This window comes from Molothrus ater, chromosome 19 (genome assembly GCF_012460135.2).
Source record: "Molothrus ater isolate BHLD 08-10-18 breed brown headed cowbird chromosome 19, BPBGC_Mater_1.1, whole genome shotgun sequence".
NCBI classification, from domain to species: Eukaryota; Metazoa; Chordata; class Aves; order Passeriformes; family Icteridae; genus Molothrus; species Molothrus ater.
The window spans coordinates 10,409,318-10,429,884 of NC_050496.2; the positions used below are offsets into that span (position 1 = coordinate 10,409,318).

The 20,567-nt window shown below is 40.3% G+C and overlaps 1 protein-coding gene across 5 annotated transcripts in view; it reads right to left on the reverse strand.

The window, feature by feature from the left end:
• The window catches only part of ABCA5 (ATP binding cassette subfamily A member 5), a 50,551-nt gene that overhangs the window by 20,676 nt on the left and 9,308 nt on the right, over positions 1-20,567 (reverse strand). For all 5 annotated transcript variants that reach the window (XM_036394435.1, XM_036394436.1, XM_054516849.1 and 2 more), the window contains 15 exons: positions 18,478-18,636; positions 16,271-16,368; positions 14,403-14,632; positions 12,720-12,861; positions 11,526-11,714; positions 10,966-11,113; positions 9,113-9,281; positions 7,318-7,376; positions 6,749-6,859; positions 5,548-5,723; positions 5,052-5,171; positions 3,725-3,863; positions 3,517-3,607; positions 2,655-2,794; positions 1,064-1,183 (listed from right to left, as the gene is read on the reverse strand). In XM_036394435.1, coding sequence (XP_036250328.1) covers positions 1,064-1,183; positions 2,655-2,794; positions 3,517-3,607; positions 3,725-3,863; positions 5,052-5,171; positions 5,548-5,723; positions 6,749-6,859; positions 7,318-7,376; positions 9,113-9,281; positions 10,966-11,113; positions 11,526-11,714; positions 12,720-12,861; positions 14,403-14,632; positions 16,271-16,368; positions 18,478-18,636 — 2,091 coding nt within the window. The remainder of the gene's footprint in view (positions 1-1,063; positions 1,184-2,654; positions 2,795-3,516; positions 3,608-3,724; positions 3,864-5,051; positions 5,172-5,547; positions 5,724-6,748; positions 6,860-7,317; positions 7,377-9,112; positions 9,282-10,965; positions 11,114-11,525; positions 11,715-12,719; positions 12,862-14,402; positions 14,633-16,270; positions 16,369-18,477; positions 18,637-20,567) is intronic.

The following is a 20,567-nucleotide window of genomic DNA, read 5'->3' on the forward strand; positions in this document are numbered from 1 at the left end:
CGTTTATAATTTCTTGAAAGCAAACTACATTAGGAGAATAAAGGGCATTTTAAAAGGCAAGTAAAGCAAAAAGGGCATTTTAAAAGGCAAGTAAAGCCAAGCAGTCAGATGTGAGCTGGCTGGATGAAAAATTCATCAGTAAAAAGCTTTTCCCCTGGATGCTCCCAAAATCTGCCTTTTCCTGTGCTGGAGTCCTGGTTGCTGAGAATTTTAAACTTTCTGGGCTGGCAGACTCTGACCTCCAGGAGAACAGAGCATTTCACCTGAGGCTGTGGAAAAGGCTTCCAAAATTAATTAATAGCACTAAGATGACGAGTGTGGAGTTTAACTGTAGGTGTGTGATATCACCAAGTAAAAAACTTAGAGTTAGGGGTTTTCAAATATATATATATATATAATATATATATACTAATATATTATACATGTAGTATAAATATTTATATATAATATATAGTAATATATATTTTATATTATAGATATGGTAATATATAATATATATAGTAATATATAAATATTATCTACAAATATATAATTATAATTATATAATATATATAATTATATAAAATATATATTATATAAAATATATAAAGTAATATAGTAATATATAATATATATTATATATATATTTTTAAACATACCAATATATATAAAACAAAATAAAAGTTCTAAAGCAGAAGCAGAAGTCCTTCTTCTTTACCTTCTTCTTCATGAGTTTAAATAGTATTTTGTAATTAAATATTGAATAATTGGAATTTCAAGGCAGTCACACGATGCTCTTTGCAGTCCACAAGAGTTTGTAGGGTTTTTGTAAGGTTTTTGTAGGATTTTTGTAGGATTTGGGGCTTTCCTGCTTCCTCTTGAATACTGAATATAAAATATTGAATATTGAATATTGCATGTGAATATGTCAAAAGCCTGGGAAGTTTTGAGAACCAAAGGATGCCCAGGTGCTGGAGCAGCTCCCTGTGAAGGATGTTTTCTTTGTTCCCTCCTTCTGGCAGTGCCAATCCCACAGGAACTGAGAGCAAAGCAAAGCTGAGGGCACAGCCCTGCTCCTTCCCACCTGCTTGGTCAATCTCTGCCTCCACCTCCAGCTTCAGGTAAACGTCCTCCAGCGTGGTCATGGACACGCCATAGGTGATGACCCCCAGGTGGGAATGGGTGTCCAGGTCAGAGAACAAACCTAGGGACAGAGGCAGCTCTGAAACTCTGCTCCAGCACCTGCCAGGAGCTCTTCAGGCACATCACACACTCCCCTGAAGCTCCTGCTTGCTGGGAAAATCAGGAATGTGAGAGGCCAATAAAGCAGAAAGCTGTGGTTTGAGAACCAAGGTGGGCCAGGCTCCTTTGAGGATGAAATTTCAGGCTCTGCGGTCAGGAAATGGGGTTTTGGTTTTGCTGAAGTTGTGCTGCTCCTAAAACCTGGCTCAGCATCCTGAAGCTGCTGGGCTCAAAGTTTCCTCAGGGCAGGTTTAAGGGGAGCTCTCCTGGAAAAATCATACCCAGGACAGCTCATCCTACCTAAATCCCTGCCCAGGGACAAAGGAGCTTACACATAAAACCACTGCTGAGTCACTTTATAAAAATAATTAATAGTCATTTCATATCTATAAATATATAAAAATGTATATATATATATATATATATATATATATATAAGAATTGCCAGGTGTTTAAGGCCAGGTTAACCAGGCAGGAGATGCTGCACAGGGCACAGAGCTTGAAGACCAATGTGAGGTTCAGAGTGGGAGAACTTACACAGCACCTTGGGTGAAAAATGTTCCTGGGTTTTTGTCAATCCTATGAAATCAGGACTTTAAAAAAGGGAGCTTCAGAGCCAAGGTGAGGCTGAAGGGAAATTCAAATGTACAAAACAGGAGGAGCACTTGGATATTTGACAATACTCCTCACCCCTCCACAGCTTCTCCTGTCCCAGCTGACAGTGTGTGTTCCCAACCTCAGCTCCCCCTGAAATAGTTTGGGGGAATTGATTCAATCTCAGACTTTTTGCAAAGCTCATAAATCATTAACCTCAATGCAACAGGGGAAAAAAAAATCTTTATGGAATATCAACTGCATGTTCCCATCAATATTGATGCTCCCTTGGCTTCCCACACAGGATTTATTCCATTTATTTCTGGGAGGAGAGCAAGGAGCCCTGCCCAGGACTGCTCAGATAATTGCTGCCATCTAGTGAAATCCTCCCCTCTGCTCCCTCTCTCCATGGAATTTCAAGGCAGTCACACAATGCTTTTTGCAGTTCACGAGAGTTTGTAAGGTTTTTGTAGGGTTTTTGTAGGATTTGGGGTATTCCTGCTTCCTGTTGCAGGCCAGTCCAGCTCTTTGGACCCTCTGCAAGAGGATGGTGATTCTGCAGGACCAGGGGATGCTCAGGTGGAAGGGACTCCTCACCACAGAGGCATCTCCCCAGCCACTGCTGCTGGGCACCCACAACCCTCACACCTCACTGGAAGAGGTGACAAAACCCTCCCTCACCTGAGAAAACCCTCCCTGACTCCCCACCAAACAATAATAAATATAAAAACATCAAAGCACAACTGACACTTTTATCAAGAACATCAGCTTAAAGCCACACTTAATAAACACCCCCTGCTGCAATCACTGATCCCTGCAAGACAAAACCCCACAAATACCTGCAAACTTGTCCATGTCCTTGAGAGGGAGGGTGTACACGAGCTGCTCATCGTTCTGCTGGATCAGGCTGGCTGCAGGGATGTGCTGCCTGATCAGAGACGTGGTGGCCTCTGTGTTGCAGTAGGCATCAATGTGCATGCTGGAAAAACACAGCAGGAATTGGGGTTTAGAGCTTGGCCTGCTCCTGGCACTGCAGCAAACATTCAGTTGTACCATTGTGATTTAGATTTTCTGGTTTTCAGATTCTGTTTTTCTGATTTTCAGATTCTTTAGTGTGTAGTTCTGAGCTTCATATTAAATGTTGGTGAGCTCTCTGCACAAAACAATTCCTGCTCCAGCTGGGCACCAAGGACAAATGATCCAAATCTCAGCCCAGGAGCACAAACCCCGTGGGCTGGAGAGAGAAAAACAAGCAGGGTGGGACTGCAGGGGCTAAAGCTGGAATGGGACAATGAACTGCAAGATGCAAATGGAGCAGAACTGATCCCAGGGAGAGACCCCGTGCCCGGCCGTGCATTTTGGGACCATTTTGGCTCATCTTGGGTTCATTTTGTGTTCCTTTTGTGACCATTTTGGTTCATCTTGGGTTCAATTTGGGACCATTTTGGTTCATCTTGGGTGCAGCCCTGGCTGGGCTCTGGTGCTGCCCAAGGTGGATCCATGGAGGAGATGCTTTGAATAAATCCCTGCTTTATTCTGGAACTCTGCCCAGCCTCTGCTCCAGCTCAGCCTTCACAAGGCATTAATTCAAGAATAAAAGGATCGTTCTGGGGGGTTCTTTCTTAGAGATTCCAACATAAAAGAGTAAAAAAAGAGATGCATAATGGCCCCTAAGAGGTACAAAACTGAGCACAGAATTACCTCAGGCGGTAACCAATGCCCCACTTGCTCTTGAGGAAGAGAGAAGAGCCGAGGCATTTCAGCATCCCTTGGGAAATCACAGCTTTACGATCTGGAAAGGGAAGTCAGGAGGCAGAAAATCAACAATTTCCTCCCAAATCCCCCTCTGGGTTGCACACCAATGGTAGCCCAGGGCTGGGGGCTGAAGCTGGGCTGGGGCAGGGCTCACCAGCCAGGATGTCAGCCTCATCCATGAAGTGGGTGCTGAACACTGTCACACGGTTGGCTTTCCTGCTCCTCAGCAGGTTCCAGACGATGTGGCGGGAGCAGGGATCCATCCCCGCCGTGGGCTCATCCAGCAGCAAAACCTGGGGGCAAAACCACCAGGGCGGCTCAAAGCCACAGCCCCCGAGCTCAGTAACCCCTCCCCAGTGCAGCCACACTGCTCTCCACAGAGAAAAGCAAGGCACAGCTCTTCCCAAGAATATTTCTGGGATTCACATCCTCTGAACCTCAGAGAAAGGAAAAACAATTCTTATCTCATTTACTGCTCCTGTGTTGTTCACAAGGGGAATGCATCGTGGAAGATTGTTCACCTGAAGGGAATTGATAACTGGAGTGTTTTGATTCACTGATCAATTGAATCCAAGTGTGTGTGTGGGGACTGTGGGCTGACAGTCACGAGATTCTGTGCAGTGGAGTGCAGCTGAGTGCTTGGCAGATTCAGTTCAGATGTAATGTAACATAACACAGAATAATATAGTATAATAAAGTAATTAATTAGTCTTCTGATAAGATGGACTCTTCCTCATCATTCCTCTCCAATGTCTGAGAAAAAAACATCTGCTACACCCCAGCACACCCAGAAGGGTTTGTTTGAAACCTGCCAGTTAATTCCTGTAAAATAGGAAACAGCCCAGATGAACAAGGCAGCTTTTGTCACTGTGCTTTGAATACATCCATCTGCCCTTGTGACAAATGGAAAAATCCTGTGATAAATTCATGCCACAGCCTGCTTTATTCTGCTTCCAATGGAATTGTGTAGTAGAATCACAACTTAGCCATGGATTCACTCTTTCTACAGAGGGGTGGTTAAAAGCACACACCTGCTTTGAAAACCCCCAGGAAGTGTCACACACATCATTTTTAACCACAGATCTCAAAGCAGTCCCCATCCTCACAGGCCAGAAATTACAGAGCTGCAACACAAATGAGCTCTCTGGCTCTGCTCCTGCTCCCAGCTCCTGGATGGCTTTGGAAGGAAAGCATCCAATGATTTCCCTGCTGGGGGATAAATGCTACCTGCCAGAAATTACACACAGAACCTGCCATGCTATTTAGTTGCCAAAGAGATCAAACCCAAGGCTGCTGCCATTACTGAGCCTCAAGCACAAAGGCTGAGAGATTGCAATGACTGTAATTAAACCACAAATGAAGAAAAAAAGGTGCTCAAAGGAACAATTTCTGCATTTTGCACATTAGTTGGTTGTGACAAAAAAGAACAAGCCTTCCATGGATCAGCAACACCAAGCTGAGAATAATTCTGTCCCTCTCACCTTGGGGTTCCCAAGAACAGCAACTCCCACTGACAGCCTCCTCTTCTGCCCCCCACTTAATTTTTTGGCTTGATTGTCCCTGATGGGCTGCATCTCCAAATCCAGCAACACCTTCTGCACCTTGAAAACACAAGAAACACATTTACTGTTAAAAAAAAAAAAAAAGATAAAATTTTAAAACCAGATTGTTAACAATTAACATTCAAATTAACTGCTGCTGGTTCCCAGAGTGTTCTGTATCTGAACTGCACAACCTACACACAAAGTTTAATGGTGTCTATAATTGGAGCTAGATGCCAGATTTAAAACATTTCATGAGCATTTTAATCTTAGGAAAAATTAAAAGTTTATCCTTGTCTAAATATCTGCCTGTTACCTCTCTGTCCACTGTACCACACAGGAATATTTCCCTGCAAAAGGAAAACCCTGCAGGGGTATTTTGATTTACAGGTTAAAAACATTCATGTAAGACAACACCCGTGGCCAGGTGAGTTACCTCTTGTATCAAATCGTTCTGAGGGATGCCCTTGATGGCAGCAAAGATGGAGAGGTTCTCCTCCACAGTTAAGATGTCAAAGTGGATGTCGGCCTGGGGGCACACGCCTGCGATCTGCCGCACCTCCAGCATCTCGTCGATCTCAGACACCCTGTGCCCATAGACTGACACAAACCCTGAGGGAAAGGAGCATAAAATCCTCCAATGGTTTGGGCTGGAGTGGGTTAAAGCTCATCTCATTCCAACCCCCTGCCATGGGCTGGTGTCTCAGGTTGAGAGGTGTAGCTGGGGGTGTGCGTCCAGTTTCATCCTGTCAGAGCTGGGGCAGTTCTCTGCTGCTCATTGGGCAGGTTCCTTTATCTCTTCACAACCAATCCTCCCTCCAGGAGATCTCCTCTGTTCATGGGCCATTAATTATTAATTATCTTCTGTTCATGGGCCATTAATTATTAATTACCTTCTGTCCATGGGCCAGTGAGTGTCCCTGCATGGCTGATCCAATTCCATCATCCCATGGGGAGATGCTCCGCCCAGGGGAGGAGCCAAGCATTCCTACCTGGATCCAATCTGAGCTTTGGGACAGCACAGCAGCCTTTGCCCAGTGCATTGCCAGAGGAGCAGCTTCTGCTGCCCTGCATGGCCAGAGGGAGCCCAGGCCCATCTCCAGCAGCCCTGGAGCTGCAGAGGAAAACTCCCCCCTTGTGCAGGATCCCTGCTCCAGCAGAGCCACAGCTGGCACTGCAGGAGGGCTGAGCCCCCATGGGATGGGGCTGTGCCACCCCCTGACACACAGGGGACAGGGCATGCTCTGACCCTGTCATTGGTTTGTGCTCTTTTTTTTTTGCACTACTGTATTTGTATTTTTAATTTTTCTAGTAAAGAACTGTTATTCCTATTCTCATATCTTTGCATGAGAGCTCCTTAATCTCAAATTTATAATAATACAGAGGGAGAGGGTTTACAATTTCCATTTCAAGGAAGGCTCCTGCTTTCCTTAGCAGACACCTTTTCAAACCAAGACAACTGGAAACTCTCCACTGGAAGGAGCAATCAGCAGAGAGGGTTTTACAGCTCTGTGTGGACAGGAATTGCAAGTGGGCTCTTTCACATGTTATCCAAGGAAATTTTGGTGCATCCTGGAATAGCCCCCCAGGCTCTCAGCCCTGGCTGTGGAGCAGGGCAGCCCCAGGGCTGCACTCACCATCAGAGGGAGGGCACAGCCCACACAGGATGTTCATCAGCGTCGTCTTCCCGGTGCCGCTGTGGCCCAGCAGCGCCGTGATCTGCCCCTCGTAGATGTCAAAGGACAAATCTGCTCCAGGGAACGACAGAAAGAGGTGTCAGGGTGGGGTCCTGGCCCCCTGAGCCAGCTCCTGCCCCTGGCTCAATCCCAGTGCTCACATTCTCACTCTGCCTGGGGGACAGGACTGGCCTGGCACGGTCCCACTGCCACTGTGGGGTGGCCACGCCTCAAAGGCACCCAGGGAAAGGAGGTGACAACATCAGGGAGGTGGGGCAGGGGGGATGACATCACTTCATGGGCATTGGGTGATGCTAGCAGGCTTTCCTCAGGGATGAAGGGCTCATTTTTGGTTTAGACACCACTGTGTGAGAGAGGACACACAAGCACACCTGGCATTTGTGCTCCAGGGCCCCACCCCTCCAAAAGAAACCAAAACCAGCCTGAACTGAAACCCAAAAGATCACTCAGCAACTCAGCTACTGCTCCTCTGCATCCCACCAGCAGCTAGAAAGCTGAAATGTTCTTACTTCTGAGAGCCTCCACGGTTTCCCCCTTTTTCCTGAATGTTTTCTGAACACAGCTGATTCTGAAAGAAGATACGTCATGGCATGAACTATTTCAGCACCTTTCATGGCATTTTCAGTCCTCAACACTCAGCAACAATCACAACAAGCCAACCAGACTGAAGTGGCACCAGATGGGTTAAAAACTCATTGAGGCAAGTCAAGAGACAGGGCAGGTTCTCCCAAAACTTTGCCCATTTCCACCCTGGCATCATAAAGCTTTTCCTGGCCACCTTCTAAGGTATCTCCTGTGATGATAAACTGAATGATTTCAAATCTGGGTCTCTTTCACGTGGTGGAACAATGCTCTAGAGGCTTCCCAAGCTAGGAAAGGGAACAGCTACTCCAGCAGTTGCACAACACAACAGGAGATGCCACAGACATGATATGGAAGAGAGGTGACAGCAGAGTGGACTCCAAAGATGTGATTCCTGACAGCTCTTGATTAAAATCTGGTAAATTCTTTTATATATAAATAGCAAGTATTTTATATCTATAATATATATATTATAGATATATTTTTATATATTAAAATATATAATATATATATATAATAGCAAGTATTTATAAATATATATAATATATATATAAATATATATAGATATATATAAATATATATGTAAATATATAAATATATATATTTTATATGTTTATTTATATATATATTATTTATATATATATAATATATATTATATATAATAGCAAGTATATAATAGCAAGTATTTTATATATATAAATATATATATAATAGCAAGTATTCTTATAGATATAAATAGCAAGTGTTTTTCTTTTCAAGAGAGGTAAAAACCTTCCTTCCAGCCCTGCTGGTTTTCCAAATGTAAAGAACAGCCAGTTTATCTGGAGGCACCAAATCAAGGATGGATTTTGGAAGCCTCATCACCCTGAACATGAGGATGGTGAGTGGATTATGGAGGGTGAGTAATGGGGAAGAGAATGAGTATGAAAGCAAACAAAACTTGCACATGGAGAGGTGGGAAGACTGCTGGAGCTGGTGGAGGGATGATGTGGGGAGAGTCCTGGATAGGTGAATAACACAACAACAGCCACCATGTTCTCAGGGAACAGCAGCATTAAAACTGGACTCCTGAACCTCTAGGTAATAAAAATACCTTTCACTACTTTTTAAGCTCCTATCTGGTCCATCTCTAAGATTACAACAACAAACCCCTCTCCTGCAGTGATTGATGCTTGGCTCCACAGCCCTGAGGATGGGATTTGCTGCGTGGAGGGCTCTGCAATCCATGTGCTGTTTGAGCCTGGGCACTGGAGAGTCAGGAGCGATTCTCAGGAACTGAAATTGCAGGTGAGCTGCTCACCCCCAGTCAGGGCAGGGCTGTACCCGATGGCTTCCTTGCCCTGGATTCTGTACCCGATGGCTTCCTTGCCCTGGATTCTGTACCTGATGGCTTCCTTGCCCTGGAATGTTGTACCTGATGGCTTCCTTGCCCTGGAATGCTGTACCTGATGGCTTCCTTGCCCTGGAATGTTGTACCTGATGGCTTCCTTGCCCTGGAGTTCTGTACCTGATGGCTTCCTTGCCCTGGAGTTCTGTACCTGATGGCTTCCTTGCCCTGGAATTCTGTACCTGATGGCTTCCTTGCCCTGGATTCTGTACCTGATGGCTTCCTTGCCCTGGAATGCTGTACCTGATGGCTTCCTTGCCCTGGATTCTGTACCTGATGGCTTCCTTGCCCTGGAGTTCTGTACCTGATGGCTTCCTTGCCCTGGAGTTCTGTACCTGATGGCTTCCTTGCCCTGGAATTCTGAAGGCACAGGCTCCACAATCTCACTGAAGCTCAAGCTGCCGTTGATGCTGCTCTCATAGAGCTCCTTGTAGTTTTTCCTGCGCTTTGACCAAAAGGAGGGTTTCATGAAGAAAAAGGGCGTGCGGCGCAGGCCAAACTCCCCTAGGGAACAGGACAGAAGGAACTCCTGAGCAGCAACCACAAATATTATATAATATATAATATATAATATATAATATATAATATATAATATATAATATATAATATATTATATATTATATATTATACATTATATTACATTAATTATATTAATTATATATTATATATTATAGTACTACACTAAATTACATTATATTACATTATATTATATAATATATTTTATCTTATTGTATTATTATATCATATCATATATTATATAATATATTATATAATAATATATAGTACTGTAATATTAAACTGCATTATATCATATCATATATTATATCATCATATATTATAATATATAGTATTGCTATATATTATATTATATTATATTATATTATATTATATTATATTATATTATATTATATTATATTATATTATATTATATTATATTATATTATATTATATTATATTATATTATATTATATTATATTATATTATATTCCTTAGCTCTGGGCTTTCAGCAGCAACCACAAATATTATATATTATATTATAATATCATATAAACTTCAGCTCTGGGCTTTCAGATCCTCCCATAGCCAACCCACCCCTGTTCCTGAGGAATTCCATCAGCCACATTTCCATTTAAGCCACAACTCCCCATCCCCACTGCTGGCAGCCTTCACTTTTGCTGAGTATTTAAATAAATTTGCAAATCTCCTTCTATTCCAGAGAAATCCCCAGTGCTGAATGAGCAGTGACTTAAATGTGGCAGGGAGAAAAAAGAGAGGCTGGAGGGGAACAGAGCTGAGGAGCTTAACCAGTTCTCAATCCCAAGATTAACAACTTTATTCTGTGTTTTAGGCTCAACTTCTTCTGCCACAGGGAGAGATCTGGAAGAGGCAGAGCAGCCTTTGATTTCCAGCCCTCCAAGAGGAAATGGGAAAGGTTGACCATCACCATGATATTTTCTGAAAAATCCCTTTGCCCAGGATTCTTCTCCTGGGAAACTGAGAAACCTCAGAGAAAAATGAAATCAATAATTATCTGCTTTGCTTCTGCTGTGTTTTGCTGCTTTGGAATGTGTTTGGAGATTCTTTACCCACAGGTGATTGTTTATTGGTTTCTGCTGTGAATTATTTTGACTTAATGGCAAACTGGGGCCCAACTGTGTCAGACTCCAGAAGGAGTCACGAGTTTCATTTTCATCTTTTTAGCCTTCTGTCTGCCTCCTCTCTGTATTCCTTAGTATAGTTTAGTATAGCATTCTTTTATATAATATAGATCTTAAAATAATAAATTAGCCTTGTAAGAACATGGAATCAGATTCATTCATTCCTCCCTCTGTTGGGGGTCCCTGAAAATATGTGAGTTGAGGTCGTAGTTAACTCAGGAAGGAAGTTTTTCCTCTAGAAAAAGGGGAAAATTAAGCTTTTTAAGAGCAGGCTAAAACCCTTCCACACACCTCACAGTTTTAACTACATATATACAGTTAAAGAATATAAAGAATAAATATATATATAGTTGAAGAATATATATATATAGTTATAGAATACAAATTATTTCAGCTAGAAGTGTAAAATTCCATGTGAAAACAGCATCACCTCCTTTCTCCAGAGAGTTCAGGGAGGAGATGGCAGCAGCTGGGGGAGCTCAGGATTTCAGGCTGATCCTCCCAGAGCTCAGGATCTGTCAGGAACTCACCTGGGATCACCTGGTCAAGGTAGACAGCCACGAGCAGGTAAAAGATGCTGTCCAGCACCAAGAGAATCAGAGAGATACACAGAGGGTAAGGACCAGCATTGATGTTTGCAAATGTTGCCCCCTCCTCGTAATCCTCCAGGTGCATGACCTGCAGGGAGAGATGTCACACACCAAAAAGGCAAAAACCAGCACAGTGCAAAAAAAAAAAACCCCAAAACTTGGCAAAAAACCCCAAAATAATGAGAAAGTGACTGAGATCATAATGGACACAAAGAATAACAGCTCCTTTATGGTGCTGGATATTAAACTGCTATGAAAAAACGTTTCATGGTTTTAAAACATTTGCATATTTTAAAAACATTTGAATAGCTATATTTTTAAATATTGCATATTTAAAAAATATAATTTAAATATAATAATTAATAAATACACAAATAAGAAATATTAATAAATATAATAAATAAATAATTAATAAATAAAATTATGTAATAAATATAATTTAAATATAATTTTTGAAAAATAAAATTTAAAACCCCCATCAGGGGCAGGTGGGGATTTACCTGTGCAACACCAATCAAGAAGCTGCACTGACACAAAGGGCTGAGGATCCACACGAAGGATTTGGGGAAATCCTCCAGCAGGACAATGTTGAGGCCCACAAAGCCAAAAACCAGAGTTGCCAGGAACTCCACGATTCCCACGTGCTTGGACTTCTTAAACAGAGGGGTCAGCATCAGGGCAAAGAAAACCTGAGGGCAGAGGGAAAAACAGACAGAAAAGTACTGTAATTATAATAATTGTAATAATAATAATGATAATAAGGATAATAATAATGATATAGAAATTGTGTGGAAAAACTAAGGGAAAATACCGTAGAATAATAATAATAATAATAATAATAATAATAATAATAATAATAATAATAATAATAATAATAATAATAATAATAATATAGAAATTGTGTGGGAAAACTAAGGGAAAATACCATAGTAATAATAACAATAATAAAAAAGAAATTGTGTGGAAAAACCAAGGGAAAATACAATAATAATAATAATATAGAAATTGTGTAAAAAAACTAAGGGAAAATATAATAATAATAATAATAATAATAATAATAATAATAATAATAATAATAATAATAATAATAATAATAATAATAATAATAATAATAATAATATAGAAATTGTGTAAAAAAAACTAAGAGAAAATACCATAGCTGCCTCTGACAATCATATAATTTATAATATAATTTTCCTGGTATGGTCACTACAGCACAGGTTCATGGAATCATTTTCAGCTGGAAAATACTTTTAAGATCAAGTCCAGCTGTTCCTCTTATCAATTCAGACAAGCAACTGGATAGATAAATATATTTATGATGTATTTTTTATCATTCTCTGACAGTTTATTAGGTTTTTTACATTAAACTCTGTAGTAACAGGAAATGTTTTGAAGAGGATCTGGAGTGAAGAATGGTTCTGTGGAGGGCTGAAAACTCAAAACCTGATCAGTTTTCATCATATATAAACTCATCATTAGAAACTCAGATATTTCAGGAGGGAAAAGCATTTTTCAAGGGGATGGGTGACACCTGTACCACATCCTAAAACCAGGAGAAAACCCCAGGAAGGGCTGGGACAGCTCAGACTCCCAGCACTGCTCAACCCCACAGGAACAACAAATATTCTGGCAGAGGGAACAAATCAGGTGGGAAGGGAATAAAACAAAGCCCCAGGGCCAGGAATACTCACAGAGGAGACTCCATAGAGGAAGAAAAGGAGGAATATGACAAAGGCACTGCTCTGGGGGAACAGGGACGAGGCTGTGGCAATCACAGCCATCAGGATGGACATGACAAAAATCAGGCTCACGTAGAGCAGCACCCAGGACAGCCTAGGGATGAAAAAACCCAGAAAAATTAATGAATCCCCAGCCACACAAACAGCAAAACCCAGCACTCTTTAATACTCCACATATTCCAGAACCCAGCACTCTTTAATATTCCACATATTCCAGAACCCAGCACTCTTTAATACTCCACATATTCCAGAACCCAGCACTCTTTAAAATTCCACATATTCCAGAACCCAGCACTCTTTAATACTCCACATATTCCAAAACCCAGCACTCTTTAAAATTCCACACAGGCTTCTACCCCAAGTTAATTTCTAACTCTGTGTCTCACTGCACCAAAGGGCAAGTGTGCACTAAAACATGAATAAAAGAGCTGTTTGCAACAAAACCTGGGTAAAAGAGCTGTTTGCAACAAAACCTGAGTAAAAGAGCTGTTTGCAACAAAACCTGAGTCAAAGAGCTGTTTGTAACAAAACCTGAGTCAAAGAGCTGTTGTGAACATCCTGGGGTTGTTCTCAGCACACAGTGAGACCCAGGGCAGTCAAAGATGCACAATCAGGTGATTCACCTTTATTTTTTGCATAATTAATTCCCTGGTATGGGCAAAACAGGGTAACAGAGTCGTAGGTTTCAATAATTCAAGGAATTCTGTTTAAAATTTAATAGAGGCTGCTGGGCAGGGTAATAAAATCCTGCTCTGTTGAAAACCAGAGCTGTGAGTGTGGGAGCAACTCTGACCTCAGCAAACAGGGGTGGTTTTTGTGCAGGTAGCAGAAAATGACACATTTCCTCTGAAACAACTAAAAAAAAAATCATTCCAACCACCCCAGGTGGATTTTCAGCGCAGGGTGAAAACCCTGCCAGAAAGGGCAAAGCCAAACCTGTTTTTATCCCCTCAGCTATCAATGGTTTCAAATTAACACATCATTTGGGAGAAAAATGAAATATTCTATTGCCCAGGCCAATTTTCATCAGGGTGAGGAAATAATTGAAAACCTGTTGTTGAGACTGCTCTGGCACATTCAAATTATAGAGTTGGCTTCATTTAATTATGTGCCAGGCTGCAGGTTACCTGTTGAGCTTCTAGGAAAGGAGGTAGTGAGCCAAAAATGCTTAAAAACCTCCATAAAACCTCACACATGATGAGTTTAATCCCTCTAATCTGGTCTAGCTTTACATGAATAAATGCAGCAGGATTACTTATTAAAATATTCATATTTTCATGGTACTGGAGGTGTCTCTCTGTTTAATTGTACAGAATATCAATATTTTGTATTTATCACTATTTGTATTATTTGTATTATATTTGTATTGTATTTGTATTATATTTGTATTCAATTATTTGTATTTATCAATATTTAAGTGAATATTTTTCACTTAAAGACTGAAAACAATTTAACAGCTGGAGGGTGGCATAGAAGAGGTTAACTAGAAATTTTTTCAACATAATAATTTTTAATATAATAATTTTTTTACATATGTTTAATTTTTTTTCCTTTACATATATTTAATTTTTTTTTCCCTTTACATATTTTTTTTTTTCTTTTCTAAGGAACAGGTTGTAGCAAACACTCACATACCAGAAGGCAGTGTCATGGAGTCCCAAAATTTTCAAGAACTCCTTCAGCTTCCTCTCCTTTTCTGCCACGATGTGAATTGCTAAATAATACCCAAATGGGGAGAATGCAATCACCAGGTAAATTAAAATGATTGCACGAGGGAAATTATCAATTTCCACCACTGCAGCCTCTCCCATAACCATGGCTCTGGTCAGATCCAGCTGTTCCCAAACAGAATGATTTGTCTTCAGCTGGAAGGAAGAGGAGGAAAAGTTATTTTGACATTTTTCCTGATTTTTCAGCCCCATCCCAACCACTCCACCCCAGAGATCTGGAGAGCCCAAAACCTTCCTGACCCCAAATTCCAGGCCAAAAGCAAGACTGGAAAACACCTGAATGCCTGGGGATGAAATGAGGAAATGTGGAATTTCTGTCATTTAAAAAGATGGAATTTGCTGCCTGCACGAGCAGGGTGAGGGGAGGGAAATTGGGAAAAATTGCTGAGAAACAGTGACAGCAAAAATAATAAATTTTGCAGGTAAATTCTGTCTGGAATGGCATTTTGGGGGGAGCATTTGAGGAGGGTTGTGCTGGATGTTCAGCATCTCTGGGATGCAAATGGAGACACAAATCCTCAGAATCCAACCCAACAGGACTGGGGAAATCCTGGACAAAACAGTCCTGGACAGAACATGGCCAAACCTGCCCCACAACTTCTGCATTTTCATCAGATCCCAGCTGGGATCTGACACAGCATCTCTAGGCAGATGAAGGAGCCCGTACAGTCCCTGGATCTGCCCTTTTTTGGGGTGAAGGTGGCATTTTCTGGGATTTTCCCAGTGGTATGTGGACAAAACATGGCCAAACCTGCCCCAAAACTTCTGCCTTCTCATCAGATCCCAGCTGAGATTTGAGACACAGCATCTCCAAGGACTGACAGACAGATTAAGGATTAGCAGGCAGCCCTGGATGCGCCCTTTTTTGGGGTGAGGATGGGATTTTTTGGGATTTTATAGGATTTTCCCTGGACAAAACAGCCCTGGACAAAACACAAGCAAACCCACCCCAAAACTTTTGCCTTCTCATCAGATCCCAGCTGGGATTTGAGACACAGCATCTCCAAGGACTGACAGATAGATTAAACAGCCCAGGCAGCCACTGGATCTGCCCTTTTTTGGAGTGAGGGTGGGATTTAATGGGATTTAATGGGATTTTGTGGGATTTTATGGCATTTTCCCTGTGGTACCTGGACAGAACAGTCCTGGACAAAACAGTCCTGGACAAAACATGGCCAAACCACCCTAAAAGTTCTGCCTTGTCATTAGATGCCAGCTGGAATCTCACACAGCATCTCCCAGGATTAACAGGCAGATTAAGCAGCCCCTGGATCTGCCTTTTCCTGGGGTGAGGATGGGATTTAATGGGATTTTGTGGGATTTTCACAGAATTCACAGAATCCCCAGGTTGTCAGAGACCTCCAAGGCCATCGAGTCCAGCCCAGCCCCAGCCCCTCACCCAAACCCTGGCCCCCAGTGCCGCATCCAGGCTTTGTTAAACACACCCAGGGATGGGGACTCCCCCACCTCCCCGGGCAGAACATTCCAGAACTTTATCCCCCTTTGTGTCAAACACTTTTCCCTGCTTTCCAACCTGTATTTCCCTTGGTGCAGCTCGGGGCTGTGTGCTCTGGTTGTGTCAGAGCCCAGCCCCAGCTGAGCACAGGCACCTTTCAGGAGCTGTGAGGGTGATGGGGGCACCCCTGAGTCTCCTTTTCCCCAGGCTGAGCACCCCCAGCTCCCTCAGGGCTTCCTCTCAGGGTTTTTGTGTTCCAAGCCCTATTTTATGGGATTTTTTGGGTGGGATTTTATGGGTTTTGTGGGATTCCTCACCTGGATGATGGCAGCATCAATGCAGGCCTGCAGGGCTGTGAACCCCGAGCTCCAGTAGGTCACAGACTCGCAGCTCTTGCGCAGGCTGGAGCACGTGGCTGCAGGGGAAACAGGGAATGATCATCTCCAGGAGACCTCCCAGGCCACAATTCCAGGTGAAAATCCCAAAAAATAGAGTTACAGCTGCTCCACTCCCTGATGACAGCACCAACAACCCCCACAAAACAATACACGCAACACCAGGTGAAAAAAAAAGAAAATTTGGGATGATTTTCCAGCTTATTCCCTTGCAGATTTACCTCTGGATTACCATTACTATCTGGATTTACTATTAAATAGGCAATAATCACCTTCAGGAGCCCTTCCATGCCATAATTCCACGATAAAATCCCAAAAAATTGAGTTACAGCTGCTCCACTCCCCGATAACAGCACCAACAACCCCACAAACCAATATATGCCACACCAGGCCAAAAAAAAAGCAAAAAAATGAAATTTTGGGATGGTTTTCCAGCTCGTTCCCTTGCATGTTTACCTCTGGATTATTATTACTATCTGGATTTACTACTAAATAGGGAATCATCATCTTCAGGAGCCCTTCCATGCCATAATTCCACATTAAAATCCCAAAAAACTGAGTTACAGCTGCTCCACTCCCTGATAACAGCACCAACAAGCCCCACAAACCAACACATGCACCACTAAGCCAAAAAAACCTGAAAAATGAAAATATAGGATGATTTTCCAGCTTATTCTCTTGCAGGTTTACCTCTAGATAGTAATTACTAGTAATTACTATTTACTATTACTATCTGGAATTGCTATTAAATAGGGAATCATCATCTTCAGGATCCCTTCCAAGCCAAGCCATGTCCCATTAAAATCCCAAAAAATTGAGTTACAGCTGCCCCATTCCCTGGTAACAGCACCAAAAACCCCCACAAACGCAACACCGGGCCAGAAAAAAAAAACCAAAAAAGGAAAATTTGGGATGATTTTCCAGCTTATTCCCTTGCAGGTTTACCTCTGGGTTACCATTACTATATGGATTTACTATTAAATAGGGAATCAGCATCTTCAGGAGCCCTTCCATGCCACAATTCCACATTAAAATCCCAAAAAATTGAGTTACAGCTGTTCCACTCCCTGATAACAGCACCAACAATCCCCACAAACCAATACACACCACACCAAGCCAAAAAAAAGCAAAAAAATGAAATTTTGGGATGGTTTTCCAGCTCGTTCCTTTGCAGATTTACTTCTGGATTACCATTACTATATGGATTTACTATTAAATAGGCAATAATCACCTTCAGGAGCCCTTCCATGCCATAATTCCATGTTAAAATCTCAAAAAACTGAGTTACAGCTGCTCCACTCCCCAATAACAGCACCAACAACCCCCACAAACCAATACATGCCACACCAGGCCAAAAAAAAAAGCAAAAAAATGAAATTTTGGGATGGTTTTCCAGCTTGTTCCCTTGCATGTTTACCTCTGGATTACCATTACTATCTGGATTTACTACTAAATAGGGAATCATCATCTTCAGGAGCCCTTCCATGCCACAATTCCACATTAAAATCCCAAAAAATTGAGTTACAGCTGCTCCACTCCCTGATAACAGCATCAACAAGCCCCACAAACCAACACATGCAACACTAAGCCAAAAAAAACCTGAAAAATGAATATATAGGATGATTTTCCAGCTTATTCTCTTGCAGGTTTACCTCTAGATAGTAATTACTAGTAATTACTATTTACTATTACTATCTGGAATTGCTATTAAATAGGGAATCATCATCTTCAGGATCCCTTCCAAGCCAAGCCATGTCCCATTAAAATCCCAAAAAATTGAGTTACAGCTGCCCCATTCCCTGGTAACAGCACCAAAAACCCCACAAATGCAACACCAGGCCAGAAAAAAAAAACATAAAAGGAAAATTTGGGATGATTTTCCAGCTTATTCCCTTGCAGGTTTACCTCTGGGTTACCATTACTATCTGGATTTACTATTAAATAAGGAATCAGCATCTTCAGGAGCCCTTCCATGCCATAATTCCACGATAAAATCCCAAAAAATTGAGTTACAGCTGCTCCACTCCCTGATAACAGCACCAACAAGCCCACAAACCAATATATGTGACACCAGGCCAAAAAAATGAAATTTTGGGATGATTTTGCAGCTCTGTCCCCTGCAGGTTTACCTCTGGACTCGGTGTAGATGGAGGACATGGCGATGGAGTCGTGGAACCTCAGCTGGTAGGACATGGAGTCCTTGAACACCACCCCCACAAAGTTGGAGGGTTTGAGAAAACTCGCCTGCTCCAGCTCCTCCTCACTCAAATACTCCTCAGTGATGAGGCCTGGCAGCATTAAAAGAGAAATATAAAATATAAAATGAAAACTTATAAATAAATATAAATTATAAAAATATACTGTAATAAAAATATAAATACACTATAAATAGAAATACAAATCTAAATATAAAATTATAGTAAATATGTTAAAATATTAAAAATACAATATTTAAAATAAAATATAATATTAAAATATAATTTACTATACTATAATATACTGTACTTACAATATAATATAATATAATATAATATCATATCATATCATATCATATCATATCATATCATATCATATCATATCATATACATATCATATACATATCATATAGATATAGTATAATATATACTGTATTATACCACACTATAATATTAAAATATAATAAAATATAATAAAATATGAATATAATAAAATACAATAAAATATTCATATAATAGAATATAATTAATAGTAATATAGTATGATATAACATAATATATGATATAAGATATAATATAATATACATATAATATAATATACATACAATCTAATATATCCTGTATTATACCATACTATAATATTAAAACATAATAAAATATAATAAAATATGAATATAATAAAATACATTAAAATATGAATATAATAGAATATAATTAATAGTAATATAGTATGATGTAATATGATATAATATATAACATAACATATAACATATAACATATAACATATAACATATAATATATAATATATAATATAGTATAATATAATAGAATTAATATAATATAATATAATATAATATAATATAATATAATATAATATAATATAATATAATATAATATAATATAATTAATATAATTAATATAATTAATATAATATAATATAATATAAATATTTATTCATTTTTTATTTATTCCCCGCCACAGCCCAGAATAAAAACGTCCAACACTTTAAAGAAGCATCATAAAAATCCTTAACAACTTATTGGGGTTTGGAGACCCTTCCCACCCAAACTATTCCATGATTATTGATGGAAATATTTATTTTTGCCACAGGGAGGGGAATATTCTCATGAACAGACATTGCAGGAGTTCAGCTCAGCACTGCAGGGTGAATAATCCAATTTTATCCTGGAATTTTTCCCTTTTCCCCTCATTTTTTTGCTGCTCCCAGAGTTTCTGTGCTCCAATCCTTTGCTGGCTGCCCCAGTTTATTCCCAGAATTTCCCAGGAAATGCAGATGGGGGGTGAGGATGGATAAATCCATCAAAATGTGGTTTTATGGTCACTGATTTCAGCAGTGGATGGGAAAAAAAAAAGGAGGAGATGAGGAAAATGCAGATTTGGGGCTGGGCCATGGATCCAAAGTAATTTTCAAGGATAAAAAACTTAAAGAAAAGAATGAAAGATCCAAAACTACAAAAAGAGACAGAGTAAGATTGGAGAAATTGGTTTTTGTTGAGTGTGAGGTGTGCAGGAAAGTGTTGGGGGAAAAAAGAAAAATAAAAAGAGAAAGAAACCAGGAAAAACCCCACACAAATGGGGAAAAAAAAACCAAACAAAAGGGAAATACCCAAACAAAGGGGAAAACCCCAAACAAATCAGAATAAAAACATACAAGTGGAAAAAAGCCAAATAAATGAGAAAAAAACCAAAACCAATAAGAAAGAAACCCAAACAAATGAGGAAAACCCAAGCAAATGAGAAAAAAATGAAACAAATGGAAAAAAACTCAAACAAACAAAAAAATTAACAGAAACAAGAAAAACAAACAAGAGTAAAACCCAAACAAATGGAAAAAAACCCCAATAAGTGGGGAAAAGCAAACAAATATGAAGAAAACAAAATAAGAAGAAAAAATCAGGAAAAGGTGAAGAGGGGAGAAAAACCCAAACGGGGAAAAAAAAAAAAAACAAAACCAAAATAAACATTAAAAAATGAAAAGAGGAAAAGGAAAAAAAGGAAAATTG